The sequence below is a fragment of the Montipora foliosa genome, chromosome 6 (genome assembly GCF_036669935.1).
Source record: "Montipora foliosa isolate CH-2021 chromosome 6, ASM3666993v2, whole genome shotgun sequence".
In the NCBI taxonomy this organism is placed as follows: domain Eukaryota; kingdom Metazoa; phylum Cnidaria; class Anthozoa; order Scleractinia; family Acroporidae; genus Montipora; species Montipora foliosa.
The window spans coordinates 55,750,383-55,775,382 of record NC_090874.1 but is presented as its reverse complement, the minus strand read 5'-3'; the positions used below and the strand labels follow the sequence as shown (position 1 = coordinate 55,775,382).

The window sequence follows — 25,000 nt, the reverse complement described above, 5'->3', positions numbered from 1 at the left end:
TAAGTTTAAATCCGTTGCATCCCTTTTTTGTCATGATAAAAGCATATAAGAATGAAAAACGACTCTTGGAAACTCGTCAGAGTCTTCCCAATGCCATAAAGAAACGGGACAGTAGTGGCATTTTATTTACTCCTTGTTAAAGTTGCATTAAAATAAAAGTGTGTTTTTTGAAAATTTTGTGTTGTTTCCCAAAACCCTTACCCCCCTCCCCCACCCTTTCTCATTGACGGTCACACCAGTAAATGTTTGCCCCCTGGCTACTTTTTTCATTTCTCTGCCAACTTGAAAAATTAACAGATAGCCCTGTATTTATCATGTTACAGCAGTGTTCTTGTTAAATTCTCATCCTTAGATAATAATATTGATAAATTATTCACTTTTAGCTTTCTCACTTCATGTAAGTTACCAGCCACAATAGCAGTTTGTTTGACCTCATACAGAAAACAACCATGGCAAATGTGCTTGAATTTAATTTTTGCAAAGGAAGCCAGGTTTAAATACAAGATTTGTGAAGACAACATGGCTCTTTGCACCTACATGTAATTTGCTGTTCACCACCTCATATTCTAACATTGTCTTATGGAATATAATTCTTCATAGTTACCACCCTGGAGAGCTGTACTTTAAACATGAGAAGATGAGAGGGTGGTCTGGAGTTCAACAGCAAAGCATAAACAACTTTGAAAAGATCAGAGTGGTAGGAAAAGGTACAAGTCAGTTTTTTTTGTGTTACACAGAAGATTTGGACACTTGTGAAGGAAAACATTAATCCCTTAAAGAATAATTCTTGACAATTAATTAATTTTGATTTTTCATTTCCCTTACAACTTTGTTTTCCAATCCGGCCTATTGATTACACAGGTTTACGTAATAATAAACTATATGTTGCTAATAGCAAGTTACTGTAAGTTCAGCAAGGATAGTCGAGAGAGGAGAAAAATAACTCCCAACTTGCAGCTGTGAATAAGGGACTGGTCATAAACTACTGTAGGGGGTGGGCCGGAAAAATCAAATTTGAGATGACACAATTTTAGTGGCCCACCCCTCCTAGTGAAACAAAATTTAATGTAGCTCACCCTAATTGAATCCAAGCACAAAAATGAGTGACTGACCCCCCTCGTGCCCCTTGCAACTCTGAATAAGATAATGTTCATCTACAATCATATTTATACTAACTTTATAAGGAAATGGAGTAAAATGAGAATCACCCTACAGTGTAGATTGGAATAATTAATTTTCAATCTAGATTTCATTTTAAGCTTAACGTTTGATCACCCCCTTCTATGGGAGAATCGTGCGCTTATGTCCAGGTTGGGGAAAATGCAGCTGTTGAGCAGCATTTGGGAGGCACTTTGTGATGTCAATTATGAGTTGGTAAATTCCAAGACACAAGTTATGTTGAAGTTGGGGAGAAGAGCAAGTGGACACTAATTTGAGTTAATCTTGTACATCATTATCTTGAATCGTTGGAGCTAGGCCATTAAACTACGTTCTGGTGTCAATGTTATTGTCTTGCTAATACTGCTCACTTATGTCCAGAAATGCATGTGATGGCAAAAATGGTAGATTTGGTGAAAGAGCACCACAATAATTGACAATCTTGGCAAATTTGGTGATAGTTCGCCAACTTTGTCACAGCAGTATATCTGTTGCCATTTACACCACGCAGATGCTCAAGATTTGGCGATTTTGGTGAAATTGACAAAATCGGCAAATGTGGCTATGTTGTAGTTCAATTTGCACTTTGGTACAATTTGTTTTTGAACTGGTACAGAATATATTGAACTGGTACAAAATAGTTTGAACTGGTACAATTTTAAATGTACTCTTGCAAAAACAGGTAAAATAGTTTAATGTTTGTTGAACACAAAGAACACACTTCATTGATAAAAGCTGTTTGCCATTCATTTACTTAGTTCAAGAGGGTAATGAATGAGGTAGCAAATTTTTAATCCTGATAAATAGTAAATACTATGTGTGTAGATAGTGACATTAATTTACAAAGAGTAATCCCCTGATAATTTATCTGTCCAATTACTCCTTGAATGCTGTTCAGTAGCTCTGCATTAAAATACACATTTTTATATCTCTTACTGATTCAGGAGTGATAAGAATGATTCATGTGATAAAAATTTGTTTTCGTCAGGTGCATATGGTGCTGCTGTCTTGTATAGAAAGAAGGATGATGATTCCCTTGTTATACTTAAGGAGATTTCCCTTCATGACTTGACGGCAGCTGAACGACAGATGGCCATGAACGAGGTTATCTGCAGACGTGTTTTGTTTCATGCTGAATGTACATGTAGTTTAACCCATAATGACTCTGAAATGGCCCCCTACTGATGGGAAAATCTAATATAAATTATAGTCTCACTCCCAGGAATCAATGGATTAAGTGATCTTTTTAGCCAAGTGATTCCTATATTTGCCAATGTGAGTAAGTGCATTAGCAACAAGAATGGCAACCCCAATAAAATCATGTCTTTAAAATGTAACTTTGCACTTCCTCAAATATTTTTGCAAGGGCGTTACAAAGTGGTCATTGTAAAAATGTTCACTGCAGACCTGAGAGAAAATGCAAAGTCCAGGGGGAAAAACCCTAACTGTTTATTGATTAGGCATAAGGTTAGCAGTAGTAAAGGATTTTGGCTCTTTCTGCAGTCTGTGTAGCAAATCATAATTTAAAAAATTAAGAGATTTTTCAATCTCTGAGTTGTTATTTTCCTATTGCATGATTCAGACTTTATTCTTTATTTCCTTTCTCTTATTCCTTTTTTTTCTTTTTCTTGGCACTTTTGTTTTGTTAGGCAAAGGTACTTTCAAAGCTGAGTCTGCATCCTAACATCATCAGCTACTATGACAGTTTTGAAGTTGATGGTACACTAATCATTGAAATGGAGTATGCCGATGGCGGGTTAGTGTCATTCAGCAGTCATTTAATAGATATATCAGTACTGGTATTTTGTATTGCTTCCTTAAGTTCAGTGTACTTGTACTACCTTAAAGTTTACAACTCCATTACTGATCAAGGTCTTTATTGTACAGATTTGCTTTTCAAATTTGATGGAATTTTCTCTTTACTCTATTCAATGTTATCAGGACCCTGGCTCAGTACTTGGCAAAGCTGGAGAAAGATATGGAGGAAAGAGACATCTTAATAATCTTCCAACAGATGTTGTCTGCCTTGAAGTATATTCATGGAAACAACATTCTGCACAGGTGAGATTTAACAGAAAATGAAGCTCATGCCCAATAGCTACACTTATAGATTTTACTGTCTAACGCCAGACGATTTTATTCGTCAATGAGGAACCCCTCTGGAGTGAAAGGGTTAATAGTGTACATACGCCATTTGGTCAGTGATAATCTTTATTATTAAAAACTGAACTATGGATATCAGATTTGCAGTATTTTTGTTGGCTCTCCAGACACAGGCTATCAGTTCATATACATGTACCCGCTGTACCTAATATGGTCTAGGAACACATCAGCAATAAAGCGAGCTAAAAACATTTTTGCAGCTCTGAGAAAAAAATGGCTGACAAAAGTGGTTTTGGACCAGAATTGACCAGTGAATCAACGTGGAAGAGTTGTAATTGATCTTGGAGTTTTTAATAGAACAAAAATTATTATTCTACTCGGGCTTGCTGGATTTAAAATAACCAACTTGGCGCTATGTACCTCATTGGTTGTCTATCACTTCATATCCAGCGTGCCCTTGTAGAATAATAATTATTATTGTCAAATATTGCATACATGTAGCTCAAGCACATAGCACTTTATTGTGGTAGCTTGCAAAGTGGGCCATGTTAGGTTCCAAAGAATGGTTTTCTTGTGCTGTTTAGATTGCGAATTGTAGTATGTTTGTTTTCTTCTGGCTGTTCTCCTTCCTCCTTTTGCCCTGCCACTGCTGTTGCAGTGTGAGTGGTACCTGAATGTACATTGAGAGGGTCATGACTGGAGCGAGGAGATGGCTGGCTTGGGAAGGGTGTTAACGTCGGAGTGGGATCCAGCAATCAGTGGAGACCCCTGGGTTTCTGAGGAACACATTTTCCCCTCAGTTCTGTGTAGCGGTTAACTGGTTTGTTATATAATGTCTTACCTTAGTCAATTTTTCTCATTTCAGAGATTTGAAGACAGCAAACATCTTTCTCACCAAGGAGGGTGTTGTCAAGCTTGGTGATTTTGGTATTAGCAAGCAGCTAGAAGGCTCCAAAGCCAACACTGTGTTGGGAACACCTTACTACATTTCTCCTGAAATGGTATGCTTGTTTCCTTCTTGTACATTTGCAAATCTTGAGTTCTGAGTGATTGCAGTATATTTGTTTAACCTTTCTACCCCATTTAGGGGTTCTCCTTCAATGAGCAAAATCATCTAGCATTAGACAGAGACCCCCTGGGAAACTAGACACTTAACCTGAACCCTGAAAGGGTTAAAGAGGTCTTGGTGATACTAGGTCTACACTTACATGTACACCCTTGATGTCATGCTATAGTGCTATAGTGCTCAGTGAACAAAGAAACACAGCCAAAACTCAAGACAATGAACAGACATTTGCAAGTCCCTTGACCACCGGTTTTTACTGCAATTTCAATACCTGTTTTAATCAACAGTGATCTTTCTAACCATTAAGCTTGTGCATACATACAGTTAACGACACATTTTATGTGTATATGCATGTGTCACATAATTTATACATTATGGTTATTGTCCTACATGTATATGTTGCAGGTCATGTTGTTCCTTAGGTTAAATTGCAACCAAACTAGGTTATTTTGTTTCAATGTTTGGTTAACTTGTTTCAACCTAGATCTAGTTGTCAATTTGGGGGAGGTGCAAAGCACAGGTCACACACAGGTCATTGCTTTACAAATTATTAATACAGATAGTATGCTAAACAAATTTAGAGTTTTTAAGCTTAATGTTACAATGTAGCATTTGTAAATGATTAGGGTTGTTTCTGTATTGGTAAAACAATGACCTGTGACCTGTGTTTTGTACTTGCCCCAAACTGACCTAGGTTGAAACAACTTGATCTAGGTTGAAACAAGTTGACCCAGGTTGAAACAAAATGACCTAGTTTGGTTGCAATTTAACCTAAGGAACAAAATGATGTGCAACATATACACATAGTATAATTATGCATTTTACTCATATATTTTGGTTCACTTATCTTTGAGCTGCATTGCATAATATTGTGTTCCATCTGCCACCCCCAATTAAGATGCTAAACACTGCTAAATTCCTAAGTATTAAGTATTGGATTCAATATTATAATATCCATCTGTGGATAGAGGCAATGATACTATTGTGTAGTTGATCTAAAGTTGCAAACTTGATACAGCTGAAGATAGCTGTTACTGTAACAGTAGTTTAAAGCACAGTACTTAATATACATGTACATTACTACGTGTTTACTATGGGTTCAAGATGTTTTATTTAAAACTAGAAGGAAACAGGGTAGTATTAGTGGCAACACTTTGCACTTGGAATTTTTTAGTACATGGATAATAAAATTATATATTGAATCATTTACATTAAGCAGTAATACTAGTGGGCCTAATATCAAACCTTGGGGTTTTTCCACATGTAAGATTTTAGTTTATAGTATTTACAGTTTTGTAAATACTGGTAACTTTCAAGTTCTTTACATGAGGCCCAATTTATTAATTGGGTATTATTAAATCATATATGCCAAAGCAGGTTGGAATTGAGAAAATTAAAATTAATGGTAGGCTCAATGTTGATGCCTTTTATCAATGTTTTCAGTGTGAGGGTAAAGAATATAATCACAAGAGTGATGTGTGGGCAATGGGATGTATACTGTATGAAATGGCAAGCAGACAGAAGACCTTTGAAGGATCCAACCTCCCAGCATTGGTGAACAAGATTATGAAGGTATGCGAGAGTCAAATCAATTTTAATGAAAACTTGTTGGGCGCCAAAAAATTAGCTTTCGCTTTTTGTTTATGTGAGAGTGAAATACATCATTATGTATAATAATTATTATTAGCCACCCACTGATGTAGGTACACTGATAAAGCAACTGTGCAAATGTGATGTTTTATTCAACCTCTCTACTCCCAAGGGATCTTGCATTCACATATTACTGGTAGTTGTCTAGCATCAACTGAAATGGTGGAGCACACAGTAATAATGAAATGTTCTTTTTTACAGGGTCAGTTTGCGCCAATAAGGGGAAACTACACTCCAGAATTTAGATTGTTGGTAAGTTATAGTTTATGCAAAAGTGATATTAATACATGTATTATTATCCGTATAGTATTGGTTGGGGAAGGGTTAACTGAAGGTAAATTGTTGCATCTTGCAATATAAAATTATTGCTGGGGTTAAAGTTCAAAGTGAGATCTGGTTTAAATGATTGCATATTACCTTGTTCTTAGTTTGTTGTGTCTCCAAACCTATACTATTGGAATAATGATTATTATCATTCACTTCATGCACTTCACTTTGTTACGAAAAAATCTGAATAAACAGAGACCATGGTAGCCTGCAGGTTGCATGGCTATTTTACTACAATATCAAATGTAACTAGCTCTTACTACAAAACAACACTTAACAAATAGATTAGAATTACAGATTCTGAAACAAAAGCCCGGAAAAGAGTCAAATACTTAAAAAGATCTTTGTAGTGCAAGTCAACATTCATCTCCTCACCTCCTAAGATCTTTAGAGGCAAGTCATTCAATTTTTGTTTGAAAGGTCCCAAGCTGGCGAGGATCGGAGGAGATGCCATCCCATATTTTAGTACCAATTCTAGACAATGCAAATAATATTGTTGATTTGTTTTCAACGTTTTTACATGGAAATTTCCAGCTTCTGCAGACAGTACTGTATGTGGGATATGAGTGAATCTGTTAAGTATTGTCAAATAGTTTGGCAATGTGAGGTGGAGTACGCTGGTTAGCAAATTCATGTAACAAAGAGGCAACCAATGTTTTTTCATTTCCAGTAATGGTAGGGTTGAGATGACAATCATGCTTCATGAATGCTCAAGTCATTTTAACTCATCTGGATTTTTATTTTAAGATTGTTTCATAAGTTAGAAGTGTAGAGTGGTTTTTATTGAGTATTTATTGGTCTTTATTGATCTTTATTGAGTCTTTATTGGTCTTCTGAGTGGTCTTTATTGAGCAATAATGTCCTCTTCAAATGCATAGCTAGCCATGGGTGTTATTCACTTTAGCGATTTGGTTCTCCATTGCATTGTACAAGGGGCACATGGTCCACATTGCAGATCTAATCCAGTGCGCTCGCTCGTGGTTTCTGCTCGTCACTTTTGCTCCCTCCCATTTGTAAGTTAGTATAAGAATTGGTAGCATTCCACTGACTGCCTTGTCAGTGTTACAGTTGTGAGGTGGTGGACTCTAGGTATGAAGGAACTAACATCTACAAATTAAAACAGTGTGGTAGGGATGCTGTGTTTGCCACCTCGTTGTGTGTGAGCATAGGTGTCCAGCCCAACTCTCTTAGGCACCTAATCTTAATCTTATTGATCAATCTGTTTATGAGTTTCACTGGCTTTACTAATATTTAAACTATGTTTGGTTGTACCAAAGGATAACTGACAAGGGCAACTGGCCCACTTTACAAGTATCTAAGGGTGCATTTGATTCACTGTATTCCAGAATGAGATTACGTGGAGTAATGATTCAAAACGGATGTGTGGTGTTTTGAAGCAACAAGGATAATAAAGATATGTTTAAAATAGCATTTTATCAGGTGTTTGACAATTTTAATGTGAATCTCCGTAAAAACGAAGGATTTCTAACTTCTATTCCTTGTATTCCTATTCCGAAATATGGTCAATTGAACGCACCCTTTTAGGTAAATGTAAATAATAAATAAATGTTATCCCTTTTAGGTTATGGACATATTGCAAAAAGATCCCGATCTGCGGCCAGATGTTGATGAGTTATTACATGAGAGAATTGTTCAGGTACACTGTACTTGCTCATATTATTCTATGAAGTTTGACTTTTCAGTATTATTTTATCTCCAAGTTACCTTTACGACCCTTTGAGACAGGGACCATAGGCCCATCTGACATAAATCTGAAGGGTCAGCATAAGTCAGCATAAGTGACTCTCCACTTGGAAAGAATCTTCTCAGTGGACTACTGATAGATAAGAATACATGAATAACTACTGACAGTAGTCAAATTGAAGGAGTCCAAGTGCTGAAACTGGTAAACTGGTGAAATACCTACCATTCCTTTTTGGCCATGTATTTCTCAAGCAATTTGTCGTATTTTTCTGGCCCACCCACCCACCTGTTCTGAGAGAACATCTGCGGGCCTGCTTTATTGCTTTTGCTTGACTCAGTGGCATTCAATGTGAAAAATGACACATTTTTCAGTTTTTATTGTTGCTATTGCTATTTTACTGTACAACATGCATGTTTTATGAAATCTTAAACTGGTGATTAATTAACAAAGTGGCTGTTGAGGAAGCCCATAGAGAAACCATTTGGGCTTACTGGAGTTATAGACATCTCATACAGCAGCTGTATTGTAAGGGCTGAAACTTCAAAGGCAGCACCATTGGAATAATGATTGACAGGTTCATTCATGGGAGGGTATACATACGTACATGTACATATAGATTGTGTACTGCTCTCTATGCTTTGTCACCTTTTTTTTTTGTCTAATTCTTAATTTTCTCCAGTTACATGTACTGTATATCTACACTGTACATACTCTTTTGAGTTTGTTCTTATATGAGTTGTCCATATTCTTACTGTTGCGTTATCCCCTAAAAAGCCCAGTATTTCAGACATTAGCATACTAAATAAAACAATTTTCACCAGAACTGTTGGACTAACTAGATGCTTCTGTGAAGCATACACTGGCTTGCCTGTGGTACGTGCTACAGAAAATCAGAAGGCACTGAATTGTGTGGTATTGAAATACAGCATTCCAGTCTCTGAAGAATAACAAATAAAAGAGAAGCGAGAAACATTGGCTTCTGGGCTGACATGTTGATAATTTTCAAGTTCCCTCACAACTTCTTTTCACCACAAGTGTGCCCTATGAGCATCCGAAAACTTTGTAATACTAAACTTCACTGAAGTCAAGCCCTGTTTCGTGGGGTTAGTGTTGGGATGGGAGACCAAAACAATAAACCCCTCATAAAAAACAGAAATATCTGACCGAAAATACTATTAACGCTAACAAATGCGAACTCAGCAAGGTACAGATTCTGTTAGCTTGCTTTATGCAAAACAAATATTGATGAAAAAGCAAATAAATATTGATACACAGTTTTCAGAAAGAGCAGAAGGAAGTTTCCCGGACGGTCGATCGAGAATAAAATATTTACGACATGAAAACAACATTAATTTTGAACCGTGAATATAGAATATAAAAAGTTATGATGAGCGACAAACATTTTGGGAGATTTTTGCTACGTTAAAGTAAATTGCAAAATCGAAAGTGACATGGCCGGAATTCAGCGGGCGCCGTGATTAAGTTACCGCGGCATGTTTACTCGCCAAACAAAGAAGCATCTGTGTCAAATGATGGCAAGATATCGGGTTTTGGTAAGTTTCTTTTTCTGTCAAGTGTTATAAAGTTTGACAATGAAATGAGCGAAGTCAAAACAAAGATCACAATCGCCCAACTCTTGTTTATGCAAAGTCAAAATTTACTCTCCAAGACGCGTACGACGTTATTTATCACCAGGTAATTCCATCATTTTGGAAATAGCAGCTACTTTATTATTCATCTGCGTCACAAGTTTTCACTGATTTTGGGCCTCATTTTGTTGAAACTCAAGCACGCTTCCAACAGGCCTGTGAACCCTTCCTGCTTACAGAGCAATACTAAAAAACTTCTCCCATATCACATTTGAACCTTAAGCTCGAAAATTCAATACACAACATGATATTATAATTCACAAAGGCAGAAAATACCACAGAATCCTTTTCCAGCGAAAATTTTATTGAAACAAACAACATATTTGCTCTTAGAGGCGAAAACCTCTTCCTATTTGATTGCGTGCGTGAAGACAAGAAACTCAATTGTGTCAAATTACCATGTACTTCAGGTAAATACTGCTCACTTTGATTTCGTCTCGACGGGCGATAGATTGTTGTCGAAGTTCAGTACTCGTCGCTTTTGAGATTCATGCCTAGTTTATCCAACTGACTTTCCATTATTGAGCTCCATAAGGGTATATTTTGTTTAAGGATCCACTAAAACGCCATTCGCGTTGCATGACTTTCGACGCCATTGCAGGCTAAGTTAATGATTCTACTGTGTCCACAAGAGCAATCTACGCAGTTCCACTACCCTCTCGATCCTAAGAAAATATGCGCAGAAGGCTCTATACACAAAGACACTACTTACCAGGGGAGTGACAGGCAAGACTTTTACCGACACGGAAAAAAAAAAAACAACAACAACAAAAAAAAAAAGAAAGAAAACAAACAAACTAAACGTAGACCTCGACTGGGTTTGCCATAGGCAACCCAGTAATAATTTTACTAATTAATAATATTTCAGCTCATGAAAAGGTTTGAAGACACCAGTGAAGACGAACTTGGAAGCTCGATTGAACAAAATAGGAAAACAAAACGAAGGTAATAATATTAATTACAGTTGTTATTGAAGCCATTATTAATATTTTGTTTAAAGATTCATGCGTAACTATGGCAAGAAAATACATGACTGATTTGTGTTTGTGTATCTCTGTAATCACCTGCTACAAAATATCAGTACCAGTACTATTAAAATAATTTTGAAATTTAAAGAAAACGACAAAACTTTTGAAATTATAAGACATGTTTCGACAGAGACTTCTGTCATCTTCAGTTGATTAATGTACAAAGAGTTAAGTCGAATTTATAAGTACGGAAAAAGTGCTAATTATGCCAGTAACAACGGAATGTTCAAAAAACATGACAATGTGAGAATTAAAAGGATAGTTTTAGATTTACGTGATGCAGTTGTTGATTAAGAGAAGGTTGTTCTCTTTGAATATGAAAAGCTTCTTTTATCTTGAGTTGAAAAGTCATTCCCCTGAAGACAGGGCTTGACATAGTTCGGAATTCTGTAGGTGTTTGAAAATGTGAGAGGCCCTATCACTGACTAAGTGCTCACGCACACATGTGGAAAAATGCCTGGTTGTTTCGCTGACATAACAGGCATTACAGCCCGCACATACAAACTTATAAACCACACGTGAAGGAAGCCCGCCGGGGATAGGGTCTTTCACACCAAGCAATTTGCCTATCTTAAAGGAGGAAAAAACTGTCCAAATCATTGCAGTAGCGCTTGATAAAGTGACGGATCTTTATCTGAGTTACGACAGAAAAATGGCCTATGTAAGGTAGCCTAAAATAAAATATAGGTGAAGTGGGAAGGGAACCCTGGGGACAATGATTACTTAGGGTCCCAGTAATGTAACGGTTTACAACCCTTTCAATTAAATGGGCAGGGAAAAGATTCTTTTTTAAGATTTCCAGAAGCTTAGTTATGTCCTCTTGTAGCCCCAACCAGGTGTTGTTAATCTTATAGGCCCTATCAATAAGAGTCCTGATGAGAACCTTTACTGGGTTATTAGCTAATTATTTCAGTTTCACTGCGTACTCTTACAAAGTGGTTCTCATCAGGACTTTGTACATTAATCAACTGAAGATGACAGAAGTCTCTGTCGAAACATGTCTTATAATTTCAAAAGTTTTGTTGTTTTCTTTAAATTTCTGACTAAAATAATTTTACTCTCTGTTTTCATTTTTAGGACACTCCTGTATTACCTGGATTTAATATACACTAACATGTGGCCAATTGAGATTCCAGCCAAGGGGCAGCTTAGAGAGGTGAGTAGGATAGGAAAGAATATTTACTTCTCAGAATGTCCTTTATACACCCCTGCTACATTTATAGAGAAATGCATGGGTGTCTGTGTAAAAGCTGAAATGGAATGTATGTTGCAAGTCAAATTATACCTTCAGGTCGATAATAATTATTTGTTTCAACCTACCGGTAGGTCAATTTTTTAAATTAACCTAGATCAGTTTGTTTCAACCGATGTTATTATGAACTGTCTAAAAAAGGGTTTTCCCTTTTTTGGTTATTATGAACTGTCTAAAAAAGGGTTTTCCCTTTTTTGGGGATGTAATTAAAAGAAAAGGGGCCTGGATTTTTAGGGGGGATAAAAAACAAAATAATGAAAAAAGAGAATTAAATTCCTCCCGCTATCTTTCCTTTTTCTTTCGTCCTTCTTCCACTTACCATCTCTTCCTTTCTTTCCCTTTGTCTTTACTATCTCTCCCTTACATTATTACCTACGGATTGTGTCACATACCTAGAACTTCCACCACATTCGAACCCTTGCACCATCACACGTCTGTGATATTGTCTCCTCTGAACTAACCTCTAAGCCATCGAATCAGCAACTGAAAGCCACTGGATATTTTTTGTAGGAATGAGTTTGAGCTACTTCCAAGCCTTCACGGGCAAATACAATGACCCCAAGTGAGACTGATAAAGAGGCAAAAGGGTCGCTACATTTATCTGAAGAAGAGCAAAAATGCTCTCAGTCTCCAGTGCAACAAAAGCAAAATTTTTTTGCAAGAAGTGTGCTCTTGATTCTGAAGGACAAATCGTCAACAGTGGCAACAAATACTGTAAGAAGTTTATTTACATAGCTATATGCAAAATACACTGGTCAGGAACAAGGCATCATTACTAGTCATAATAAAAAACCGATTTTCTTTCTCGTGTGCAAATAGGTCTGATTGATTTTTGTAAAGCAACCTGTAACTGTTTTAAGGAGCATTACAGTTTAACTGGTCCTCTTCATGTTGAAAATCATTATTCGAAGTATTTGTGACTATTTCTCTCAGATATAAGGAAACATCAGAGCCTGCTAGAACACTAGAACTTCTATTCTGGATTGTATAATTTTGGTCAAAGTTTTAATCTGACAAAGGAAAATAATTTGTGAGTAAAGTGATGACGTACTTTCGCCACAAACACAACGTTCACACTGTGCACAAAGGATGGTGGCACAGTTAAACAGAACAATGAAAGATAATCTTTGTGGTTTAAATAAAGAAAAAAACTTGTCACCAAACCACTGGTGTCATTATCTTGGAGAAACCTCTTGCAAAAAAAAAAACATTACCATTCACAGAACCATTGCTAAAATACTGTATGAAGTAGTTTTTGGAATCTCTCAGAGAAAAGAAATAAAAAGGCCACAAAGGAGTGGACAAGTCACAGCTCCATCAAATACAGAGCAGGAAAATGGTCAATAAAATGAAAAAAGTGGACGATCCAGACATTGAAGGAGAACAGTGTCTGACACTCTTGCTGACTGTAGACTAACCCTAAATCACAGAAAGCTAATCATTTTAATATAGATGCTTAAACTAAAATACTGTTTATTAGCGCTATTTGAAATAGGTGCTTGGACTTAAATACTGCTTATCAGCGTATTTGTTGACAGTCTGCAGTCTACGGTCTGCAGTTGTCATACACCTGAAGGGGAAGAACAAAAAGAAGATTAGAAGGTCAAACTTCAGGATTATGTGGCACTGAAAATTAAGAAAATGGACAAGGAAATGCCCCTTCATCCAAATTATGCTTCTTGCTCAAATTGTAGAACTTGAAGGGAATTATGCCAAAAATGAAAGCAATCACAAAGTTTGGATTTATCACTACGTACATCTCGATAAACAGACTGAGCAAAAACAAAATCCCAAACAATTTATTTGATCATTCAAAAGAAATAACATTTACAAGAGCCTGCAAAATGGCTTGTGAAAAATAGATTGTGAAATTCCTTTTTCCAGACTGTTTAAAGTTTTGTTTTCACTTGCTTTTGATTTTTTCGAATTTAGTGTAAGCAAAAGATAGAGCAAATAACTAAGCAAATTAAAAATCAACAGATACATTGTGTATGGTTCAGTTCTTTTATTCCTTTGAAGATATTTTTGTATTGTTGACCCCTGCCCTCCTAAGGAGATTCATCTGTGAAAAATGTCTTACCAAAAAATTTCTGAGATAGAAAAGTAGAATCTGTTATCCTGCACAGTATGCCTAACCCCAACCTCAATGCTAGCCATTTAAAATCTGAGTGAGTGCCTTGACGTAGCAACCATTGGGGTTTTATGAAATAACTCATGAAAATTTTAAGCTTCACTTTGTTTGTCAACTCACCTCCAGGATCAGTTTACTTCCAAATATACATATACTTTCTACTAACTGTTGGATTGTCATTAATCTTTACTTCTTGCAATTTCAACCAAGGTTGAAAACATTTTAAGCTAGGTTGAAACGAATTGACCTGGGTTGAAACAAACTGACCTAGGTTGAGACAAGCTGATGTACAATGTAGGTTGAAACAAATTGACCTAGTTTGGAAATGAATTAACCTAAGGAACAAAATGACCTGCAACATGTACATGTACAATGTACAGTACCAGAAACCCATAAGGGTTGAAACGTGTAACGCGCGTTCAGAGCTTCCGAATATTCAGTGCGAGCTGATTGGTTGAACGTTTCAGTGCTAAGTACCATATTTGGAAACCCCTCGCTCTTGTTGTTCCAAATATGGTACTTAGCAAATTGGAATATTCAGAAGCTTGTTTCCCAGCACACAAGGGGCCGTTACACTTTTCAACCCTTATGGGTTTCTGACAGTACTTAAATGGTAGATCTATGAGAAAGGGGTTGGAATTTCTTTTGAAGAGTACAGTTCAGGGTTGCACCATGATATCAGTGCAACTCTCCATTTCCTAACATTGTATAACCCAATTTTCAACTTATCAGCTGAAACTTGCAGAACTGTTAGTGTAATAATAAAATACCATAAAATTCCGAAAATACGCCCCTCTGTGTATAAGCCCCTCCAAATATACGCCCCCCAAAGCGGCAACGCAAAAACCCCTCCGTTAAATCGCCCCTCCAAATATAAGCCCCCCCAGGAGCTTGTACTTGGAAAATTACGTTCAAATACAAAGTAAAACAAAGCAAAAACGATAAATTTACTTCCAATTATAAGGCTAGCCCAATCGATTTGGAAATGCAAAGTTCCCTCCGTAGATAAGCCCCTCTGAATATAAGCCCTTCCAAAAATAAGCCCCTCGAAAAGGGCCTTTGAAAAATATAAGCCCGGGGCTTATTTTTCGGTATATTGTTTTAGTATATACTAAAACAGTGGATAGCGTTGAACGCGGGTGCTGAATGGCTCTTCAAACTCCGAATATCCTGTATCCTGTGCTATTTACCTCCGAGCAACTCGGGAAAAAATGGCATCCCGATTTGCATCCGTGACAAGTGAAGAAAACATCCAAAATTATTACTGAAAGTCTAGGTATATTTAACAACTATTCAAATCAGTGTCGGTGGCTAGTGTTGGATATTTACCTCGCCGCCTCGCAGGTCGGTAAATATCCACCACTAGACACCTCCACTTCGGTGTATAGCTGTTAAATATACCTACACTTTCACTCAACAAAACGAGCACTGTGATTGGTTGATTCTTGGCCACATTTCCCTGATCAAATTCAAATTTATCCCTATCGGGATAAAATTCTGCAGTTGTTGCCTGTGCCGGATGTTTTGCGGCAATTGTCGAAGGGAAAGTCTAGATATAGAACAAAGCATTTAATGTCTGGTCCCTCGGGAAAACAAAACAAACTGTATCCCTCGGGACCATACATTAAGTGTGTAATGTCTCAGGTGGATGAACCACAGGATATCCCTTTTGGTTGAGAAAGTTTCAGATGAACTATTAATTTTTTTTTTCATACTCACTTTTAAGGATGCATTGAGGCAGAGTAGTTAGGGCCGTGGGGTTACCTTCCTGAGTTCCCTGGTTGGATTCCTTCTCTTACCACTAGCTGAAATTGTTCTGGGTGGTCTCAATTCAACTTCGCAGCTATGCTTTTTAAAGTACATGAAGCCAACTGTTTGCATCCCGCCAGTATCAGGGTCGATGATTTGTTTCATTGGCTCCTCCCCTGAGGGTAACAGTCAGTCAAGTACACATACGTTTTTTTTATTTTTAAGGTTGCTGTTGGTAACTCCCATGTTGCCATGGTAACAATGGAACATACAGTTTTCACATGGGGCAGCAATTGTTGTGGTCAGCTTGGACATGGTGACGGAAGCAGACGAGACAAACCAACTCAAGTTGAAGCATTGCAGTCTAAGTCTATTTTGAGGTCAGTTTGCAAAACTTCAGTGCTCAAAATTTTAAGAAATTCTAGGTTGTCCCTACATGTATTTCAAAAGCTGGGCAACTAAACCCTTAAATCACATGGCATTGGAGCTTGAGTATCCCATACTGTAGTTCTTAGTGTGCGCCTGTGGTTTTTGGAGCCATTGTAGAATACCCGGCCATTAATCATGGCATAAATCTGTTGGTTTCACACTCCTGCAGTCCTAAACTACGTGGAATTCATTGACTGCAGGACTGTGGGAACAGTATCTTAAGTTCCAGATTTTAGTGGTCCCGTATTCTAGTATCTAGTTTAATATAGTTTTTTTGTGGAAGTCTGGATTTACATTTTAGCATTGTTAACTGATGGTGTCTTTGATTGGCTACATGTTTGTGATATTGTCTCGTAACAGCCTCAGATATTCCAAACACTGAAAAATGCTCAGCTGGCAAATTGACACTGCTAGCAGACATTGACAATAGAAAACCGACAAGAGAGTCGAGTGCTGCTTACTGTAATTCATTCTCTATTATGGCTGGGTTGCCCATTGTTTTTTTTTCTTCGGGCAACCAGACGTTCAATTTTACCAAAAACTGGTTGTCCGGTAAACTTTTTGGTCAACCGGGACAACTGGACAACCACTGATTTCAAGCACTGAAATTTTAGCTGCACTTGCTGAGAAGTCATTTGTACGTTAATTTTGTTTTTTTTACCTGTGGTGGTTGGTACTGTAAGTTGGTCTTGAGAGTGAACAGAATTTATTATCGCTGTCTTGTAGTGGTAACATTAACAGGTCCACAGAGATCCTATTGGTGGTTATCCTACAACCAAACTCTTTCAATTAAGAGAGCAAAAGAAAAGGAGAACTGAAGATGAATGTTCTTCTGCTTCACTCCTAACCGAGGCAGTACCCCCCTTCACTTGCTTACCATGTAATTTGTATGTAAGAATGCTACAATCAGGGACAAAACTATATGAGACTCTCCACGAAAAGAGACATTTTCGTTCCTGGAGCGAATTCTCCAATCCCCTCTCATTATATTTCACCCCCTTCCCCCCTTATCAATGTTGCAATCATGTGACAGTGTCTATGAAAGGTGTTTCAACACAGCAAGGAGGAAGGGGGTGGGTTGGTTATTGATGTAAAGATGTTTACTTTTCTGTCATGGAATGGGACTTCTGTGCTAGAAAGCGCTGGTTGTCCTGAAATGTGTCAACACTTAAATTGTCACTGATTTTAGATCTTACTGGCTTGTTATTCGTTTGCTGTTATGAATTATGAAAATACCCAAGGAAAATGTTTAATCTTCAGAGTAAAATTAATGAAAAGCTGGCATGCAGTCTACTACAGCAACTAACTTTTTTCCTTTTGGTTTCAGAGTATGCTGTGGAGGAAATTTTACAGTGTTTGTCACAGACAATGGCATTGTTATGACTTGTGGCGTGGGCGAACAAGGTTGCTTAGGACATGGAGACTGGTCAAACTCATTGAAGCCCAAGCTGATTGAAGCATTGCTCAGTTTTGATGTCACGTCTGTCAGCTGCGGCCCTGGCCATGTGGCTGTTGTGACTAGTGACGGAATCGTGTTCACATGGGGCTGCGGTGGTGATGGCAGACTAGGACATGGGGATGAAGATAACCAGTGAGTAAATTAGAGTCTGATAATTTAAGGGCAGCAGCAGATTCAGGGCGATGTGTGTATCAGAGTTTGTGTAGCCTGTTAGCAGTCTCTCTCTCTGCCCCCAACCCCAGTCCCTCTGAGAGCCAAAACAATAAATAGAGGATATTACATGGCTGCGCGGGGATAAGAATTTTATCTTCGAGTGCTGCAAGTATCTCTCACGAGTGAGCGAAGCGAACAAGTGAGAGATACTTTCAGCGCTCGAAGATAAAATTCGTATCCCTAAGCGGCCATGTTATGTTCTGTTCATTATATAGATATTGATGAAATGTCTAGACTTAAAACAACTTGTTTTATTCATTTTCGAAATGATGAAAAAGTGGTCACCAACCGCTAAAACACGCATGTTGTGTAACATGAAACAAGATATGAAAGTTATGAAGAACAAATCATGATAATGTCAAATTTTGCAATAAAAATGTTAATGTAGTAGAGAAGAATTATATTAAAGCACAAAAGTATCTTACAATAAAGAGAAAGCTCACGTTTTATTGGCTAATTGTGTGGGTTACCATAACAACACCTATATCCTCACATGTGAAAGATGAAAATAATTTGTTCACTGCGCATGGTGAAGATATGATTTTTTAGTAAAAGGAGAAATCCTGGTATTTCATCAATATCTAATATAATAATATTAAATTATTTTCTTCAAGGAGTGTGTTTTTCTCTTAAATAACATGAGCAGAGCTCAATGAAGTTCAGTTTAGACGTTCAAGGTGTCAAATTCCTATTTTCGTCCTATTTTCCCATTTTTCAAGGAAACGTTTTATTTCTCCTATGTTTTTTCCCATGAGTGGTGCAAAATGCAATATTTAATGGTAGTAAAACTATTCAGATGCCGATACACTTGACTTATTAAATTGCCTCACAACTGTGACTTCGTTAGTTTTGGGCAGAGTTATCTCGAGGTCACGAGTTCAAACCCTGTTGAAGTCCTGAATTTTCAGGCTTCCCTCCGCAATTGCTTAAATAGACGAGTTCACGCGCTTGAGTGCATCATGGGTAATCAGGGCAAGATGGAGAGTAATTGATAGTTTTGTAAGGAAGTTCAAAACGATGAAAAGTATTCATGACATGCAATTTGGGGTTTTTTATTTTCCAAAACAGAAGATATGCTCTCAAAGGTGCGGCAGAATAAATTTGGAGAGAATGGCTATTGTAGAAATTATTTTATTAAAATGAGTTTCTGCCATATATTTCCTGTAATTGCAAAGGCACAAAATTACAGAGAATGTATGTAGACAAAAAAAGCAATGTTTAGGAATTCCAATGAACGGATACCAAGTCTAGTTCATCTCAGTTGTGAACATGAACTTATTTGTCCGGTTTATGGAGGAGAAAGTCTATAAAGTAGAGTCATGTATTTTGTACAGTGTATTTTGCTTTGAATTTCCATACAAACCTTTGAATTTCCCGCCAAGTTGCCCTGACTACCCATGATCCAATCAAGAGCCTGAACTCGTCTATTGCGTTCGTAACTGCGAGGATCATAACTTGACTTGATTTCACATCCTCAATTCAATACATGATTTATTTCATACATCATTTCGTTCATTGATTCATTCTTCACGGGAGCATTTGAATTCCACAAATGACCAGCTACCAACGTCAGTGGCTTCATAGCTCAGTTGGGTAGAGCGTCGCACCAGTATCTCGAGTTCACGGGTTCAAGGCCCGTTCAAGTCCTGGCCCCAGGTGGATAACGCTATCCACCGGATAAGTCACTATCCATTGGATAGCGCAATTGATTTCGCCATGACGTATCCACTGGTTGTTGATTTATCCTGCGGATAGCGCAAATCCATGGTTTGAACAACTGAAGCCTGAAAATTTTCAGGCTTCTTTACGCAATTGCTAAAGTTGCGTTTATAACTGCGAGGATCATAACTTTACTTGATATCAAGGTATCATCGTTTCAAACCATTTCATTTGACTACTGTGTGTAGCTTGGAAGCTTTCGGAATCTTAAAGGGTTCTCGTTTTTGTTTGAGGCCTTTCGGAAGATTTCCTATTTTCTTCCTTTTTATCGGGGAACATTATATATATATTTTTTCCATGTTCCTATTTATTTCGCCTATTACTTTGCTTGAGACCCTGTGTTTCCTCACACGACCTTGAGGAACGCCCCTCAGCCAGTTTGAATGAACTGCCTTGACTCTGGCAGCGTCAAAAACATCGCATACATATTTCCCCTCCGGAATTGGGAATTCGGTTCTCATCGGCGGGAAGTATCTTAAACGATGTTGAGCTATCTTTCAATTGATTTTTCGACTCTCGACTGCATCTACGACTCCTCTTGATCATGTCAACCCTCGACATGATTCAACCTCTCGACTACATGAAGGTGGAGTTAAAACCGTCAATCAAACGTTCTCACAGCAAGTGAGTGCTCCTGCCACTAAGCCGGTATTCTTGCAGAAGTACTTTCAGCTAAAGGGAACTCTCTGAAACAGACCTAACAGCCGATGTTTCTTATGAAAGCTTGAAAAATTTCTTATCCTCACTAGTATCTCTTTCGAAAAGTTGCTTAATACCTTTTGACTGCTAGAAGTGATCGGTATGTAAATTCTCCTCACACTTTGAGTAAAATTTCATTCAGACAGGTATTGAGAATAAAGATTATTATCAGCTTAAGAAGGGTGATCTTGATGTAACACCAAATTCTCATGACTACCCAACAAATAACTCTTTGGTACTAGTCGAGAGAATAAAGGTATCGATCGAGGGAATAAAAGGGTTAAATGAAACGAGTTTCTTTGATTTTTGGTGTACCGGTACTTCAAATTTAAGCCCCTTCCCCCAACCCCCCTCCCCCCATCTTCCCAATTGTCTCGAGTTGGGTTTATTTGGGCTTTTGCGCGTTGTAAGTTCTTTTTTATTTTAATTTGAGTTATCGTAACGTATAGACTGACTTGGTATTGTTATTGCTTCAGGTGTCTTCCAACTGAGGTGACGGCCATTGATGACACTGTGTCAATCAAACAGGTTAGGTGTGGTTATGATGGAACCATGTTCCTCACCGACACTGGAGCTCTGCTTGCTTGTGGCAGGTGTGTGTTCGTTTTGACGTAAACTAAGCGTCGAACATTTCATAAAACATCGTAAAACATTAATTTCATTTTTATCTTGCTTGACCCACCTACGTAAAATGGCGAACAAAAAAAGACCACGAGACGCTTAAGTCGAGTTTGCGCAAAATCATATTGTTTGGAAGAAACTACAATCGGCCAAAGTAAATAGAGGATATTTCGTCTCCTCGCGGAGATAAGAAATTTCTCTTCGAGTGTTGAAAAATAGCGAACGATTGAAATATTTTTCAGCACGAGAAGAGAAATTTCGTATCTCCAAGCAGCCATGTAATATCCTCTATTTATTATATAAATACCAATGAAATACTGAACCATTTTATCCAAAGGCGCGATTTTTATATGTAACCATAGCAACAGTGATCTTTTGCGTGTGAAGATATCATGTTTTCGCTCGAAAGCTCACATGTTATTTCATTGGTCTTTATGTAAGCCATATTATCACCTTTGACTTCCAAAGTCGTGATCAGTGACATTATCCCTTAAATTCTGGGTCCGTTTTCTCTTGCAGCAATGCAAACAACAAGCTTGGACTGAACAATCGGCAAGGATTTCTAATGCAGATGAAAAATCTGTTGAATAAGGTAGTTATTGTTCCGCGTTTCACGATTTACCTTGTATAGGATCAAAGCAGCTCGCAAAATGTGCGACCAGAATATGCACCGCTTGACCTTCAAGTAGCACGACCTTTTCAAACTACTTTCCCTTTCTAGACAGAATTGCTGGAGTTAAGATAACCAGCGTTAATTACCGTGACAGTTTATAGGTTTTGATACTACTTAACCAGTGATTAGCGCTAACGAAGCTTCGAGCAACGTGTCCTCCGTGCAGGCTCACTTGTTTAGGGTATTTGGGGTAGCAGGGGCGACGGCGACGTCAACGAGAGTACGACAAAACAATAGGTTTCATGAACAGAAGCAGTGGCGCTGCACCATCCTCTCCTCCCCCCTCCCACCCTCCTACTTTCTCCTTCCCCTCCGACGTGCGTTTCACATTTCCTCATCCTTTTTCACGGTCCTGACAACGACGCCAGATACTAAAACTTTAGCCTATATGGAAGACGTGCGCACCCGAGAGTTAATTCCACTTTTATTCTTTTAATATCATTTTGCAAAGCAGAATGACTCGGAACAATCGCGAAATGATTTCAATAACTGGACAACATTTATCATCTTAATGCTAAATGTTGTTACTTTCAACGAAATGTACCGCAGCATTACTATCTATTAGATACACTAGTTATATGACGTGTTCATTAGCCGTCGTCGTCTCTTCTCAAGTTCTTTAGTATTTGGAAGCTTAAGCAACGACAACGGCGACGGCAACGAGAACGTCATCTCAAAATATAAATTCGCGTTATTGTAATCGCTTCGTTACTATTTCAACTTTTTTAATATGACGGGGGTGTGGTAGTTCCTCAAAAATGACGCTGGTAGGGACGGCGCTCAATTAAGAGCAGAAAATGAAAATTTATCCTCAAGTAATGACGTTGTCCACAAAACCTCAAATTTGGCTATTTCACGTTGTAGTTTTGCTGACGACGGCAAAGAAATGGACAAAAGTGAAAAACGCACATACAGGGCGTGCAAAGCTATTGTTTTTGCCTACTAAATATGCAAATTTGTGACGTTCTCGTTGCCGTCGCCGTTGTCGTTGCTTAAGCTCCCTATTGTGGCGGCGGAGCCGCCCTCCGAAGCCCGCGAGAAGAATGGGGCGAGGAAAATGTCCAAGCCTTATTCTCGTAGCCTGTTTGCAGGCCGCGAGCAACCTGGCCCTGGCATTTAGATCAGATGAGATAACTTTATTACATATCTTCAAGATATCTCTAATTATTGTTATTGTTATGTAACCCTCTATACTCGAGCACTCAGAGTGGTCTCATAATCGAAAGCAGACGTACTAAATCGTAGGAGTTAATCATAACGCAAAGCAAGGAAATAACAGAGAGAGACTCTACTTGTGTGGGTATTCGGAGGTGTACTGAGCTTGTTTGGAGGGTTATGCTTCTGCGAACTGGGTACATTCATCAAGAAATCAGGAGGTGAAGATATCAACCTAAAGCTGTCTCACGGTCGGTTTGTCGGTTTCCTGAACAGTTGGGCCAACGTGTTGTTTTTAGAACCTAGTTCTTTCGCTATAGTCAGCCTTACATTTGGTGTGTACCCACCGACCCGTTCTTTTCCAGCCGAGGCAAAACGTCTGGCAACTCGCCCGGCGTGGAATGCCATGCGCCATGGATTCTATTGAAGCTGTTAGCCGCTTATGCCAGCTGGGCGAACAAGAATGTGGCATGAGATTTTTGAGCCAATTATCGCGGCCCGGGGTAGCAATACAGGGAAATAGCAATTGCGAACTATTTTCCTTTCTTAGAAAAGTGCGCGAACTCACAGCTGGGCTTAAGGCCACTAAACATTTGCATCCTGCAGTTTTCCAATTGGATGTTGTGCTGTTATTTTTTAGGTCCAAGTGGATGGTAAGAACGTACCAACAGCTGTCAAAGTATTGTCCAAGCATCGCGTATTGGATGTATCACTGGGAGCAAGTCACAGTGCTGCTCTTGTTGAACCAGGCCTGGTGTACACCTTTGGTGATAACCAAATGGGTCAGTTGGCTTGTGGAAACTGCAAGCCACGTGACGTGCCGGCCATTGTCAAAGCTCTTGAGGATAAGACATCTACGGTAAGAAAGGCTTATTGTTCTAGCCTCTGGTATTTTTAGTGCTAAGGAACTGCCCTTGTCAAATGTGTGTGTCGCAAAGCAAAAACATTTTCCAATCACACTAGATTCATTGAAATGAGCGATTTAAAACGCATTGCAAATGCATGCAGTCGTCGAAAAGCGCGAGAAATCGCTTGTCACACTTGATTTTTGATGTAGGCTCCGATTTTCTGAAAATGCCGCAACGCGAAATGCTGAAGTGCGTACAGTAGTTGTGTAAAACCAAAAGAATCACGTTAAACATATGAAAATCAAAATGTTCCTGGCTGTTGTTTCTTTAGATGATTTTCTGTGGCGATGGCTTTACTGTCGCGGGAACGAACGAAAATGATTTGTTTTTCTGGGGGACAAGACCCAGTGATTACCGTCGGTCCCAGAGCGAGAGTGGAGACAAGACAGATACCGAGGGAGGGTGTAGTAGGAAGCACAAGAGAAATCCCAGTGGAAGCTTAAGTATTGGCAGTGCTGACAGTGAGTAAGTGAGTAAATGGTTAAGAGACGCGAACAAAATGTAGAGAATTATGATGAGGTTACTTTCTAAAGGAACTGTGGTGCTGCCTCTGTGGGGAGTTAAACACAAGCGTTAACCATTATGAGCTCGTTTGATAAAACCAAATTTTCGTGCAGACAATCATGACCGGATTGGCTCAGTTGGTTGAGCATCCGACAACTGCGCGGGAGGTCGCATGTCCAGAAATGCACCGATTTCAATAAGCGTCACGAAGTGTCCCCTTGTTCTTTACCCAAACTGTTTCGGGACACAGACATTTAAGGAGAGAGTTTCACGTCTTTGCGCATGGGCAAACTGTCATGTTAGCCCACATTCTTGTCACCAGAGCCTTAGATCGCCCCAAGGCTCTGGGAAACTCTGTGTAGGAGAACATGCGCCGTAGGGTTCTTCCAGCCAAAAATTGGCGATTTGAACCTTACAGCGCCTGCTCACTCCTCGTGCTAACATGAATGCACCAATTAGAGACGCTTTTGTTTGTTCTTCACGAAAACCAATGAGAAGACACTTTGTTTCAGGGTTCCCCAGAGTTCTTCTCTCCCTTAGTCAAGACAAGAGCTCTGGGGTCGAGATTGGTTAGCCCAACGTATTCCATTGAAACAATCGAAAGCACTGAAACAGTGCTATAAAAGTGTAATCACTCACTGGAATTGCTTTTGCAATCATTTCCTTTGTGTCACGAACCAACTACATGCGATCAGATAACTCATACGTTATGACAACTTTTGCGAAGAACAAAATGTTCGACCCGTACAATATATTCGAGGCCAAAATGAAATTTGATATTTTCTGTGTAAACCCGCAGTAT

At 38.5% G+C, this 25,000-nt stretch overlaps 1 protein-coding gene across 1 annotated transcript in view; it reads left to right on the top strand.

Moving 5' to 3' along the window:
- LOC138007810 (uncharacterized) overlaps positions 1 to 25,000 on the top strand; it is a 54,672-nt gene that overhangs the window by 8,225 nt on the left and 21,447 nt on the right. The window contains exons 4-19 of the mRNA XM_068854889.1: positions 601 to 707; positions 2,147 to 2,262; positions 2,808 to 2,914; positions 3,100 to 3,219; positions 4,127 to 4,262; positions 5,771 to 5,899; positions 6,179 to 6,229; positions 7,887 to 7,961; positions 10,527 to 10,603; positions 11,764 to 11,842; positions 16,044 to 16,198; positions 17,575 to 17,838; positions 20,814 to 20,930; positions 21,478 to 21,550; positions 23,427 to 23,645; positions 23,966 to 24,159. Of these exons, the coding sequence (XP_068710990.1) occupies positions 601 to 707; positions 2,147 to 2,262; positions 2,808 to 2,914; positions 3,100 to 3,219; positions 4,127 to 4,262; positions 5,771 to 5,899; positions 6,179 to 6,229; positions 7,887 to 7,961; positions 10,527 to 10,603; positions 11,764 to 11,842; positions 16,044 to 16,198; positions 17,575 to 17,838; positions 20,814 to 20,930; positions 21,478 to 21,550; positions 23,427 to 23,645; positions 23,966 to 24,159 (2,019 nt within the window). The remainder of the gene's footprint in view (positions 1 to 600; positions 708 to 2,146; positions 2,263 to 2,807; positions 2,915 to 3,099; positions 3,220 to 4,126; positions 4,263 to 5,770; positions 5,900 to 6,178; positions 6,230 to 7,886; positions 7,962 to 10,526; positions 10,604 to 11,763; positions 11,843 to 16,043; positions 16,199 to 17,574; positions 17,839 to 20,813; positions 20,931 to 21,477; positions 21,551 to 23,426; positions 23,646 to 23,965; positions 24,160 to 25,000) is intronic.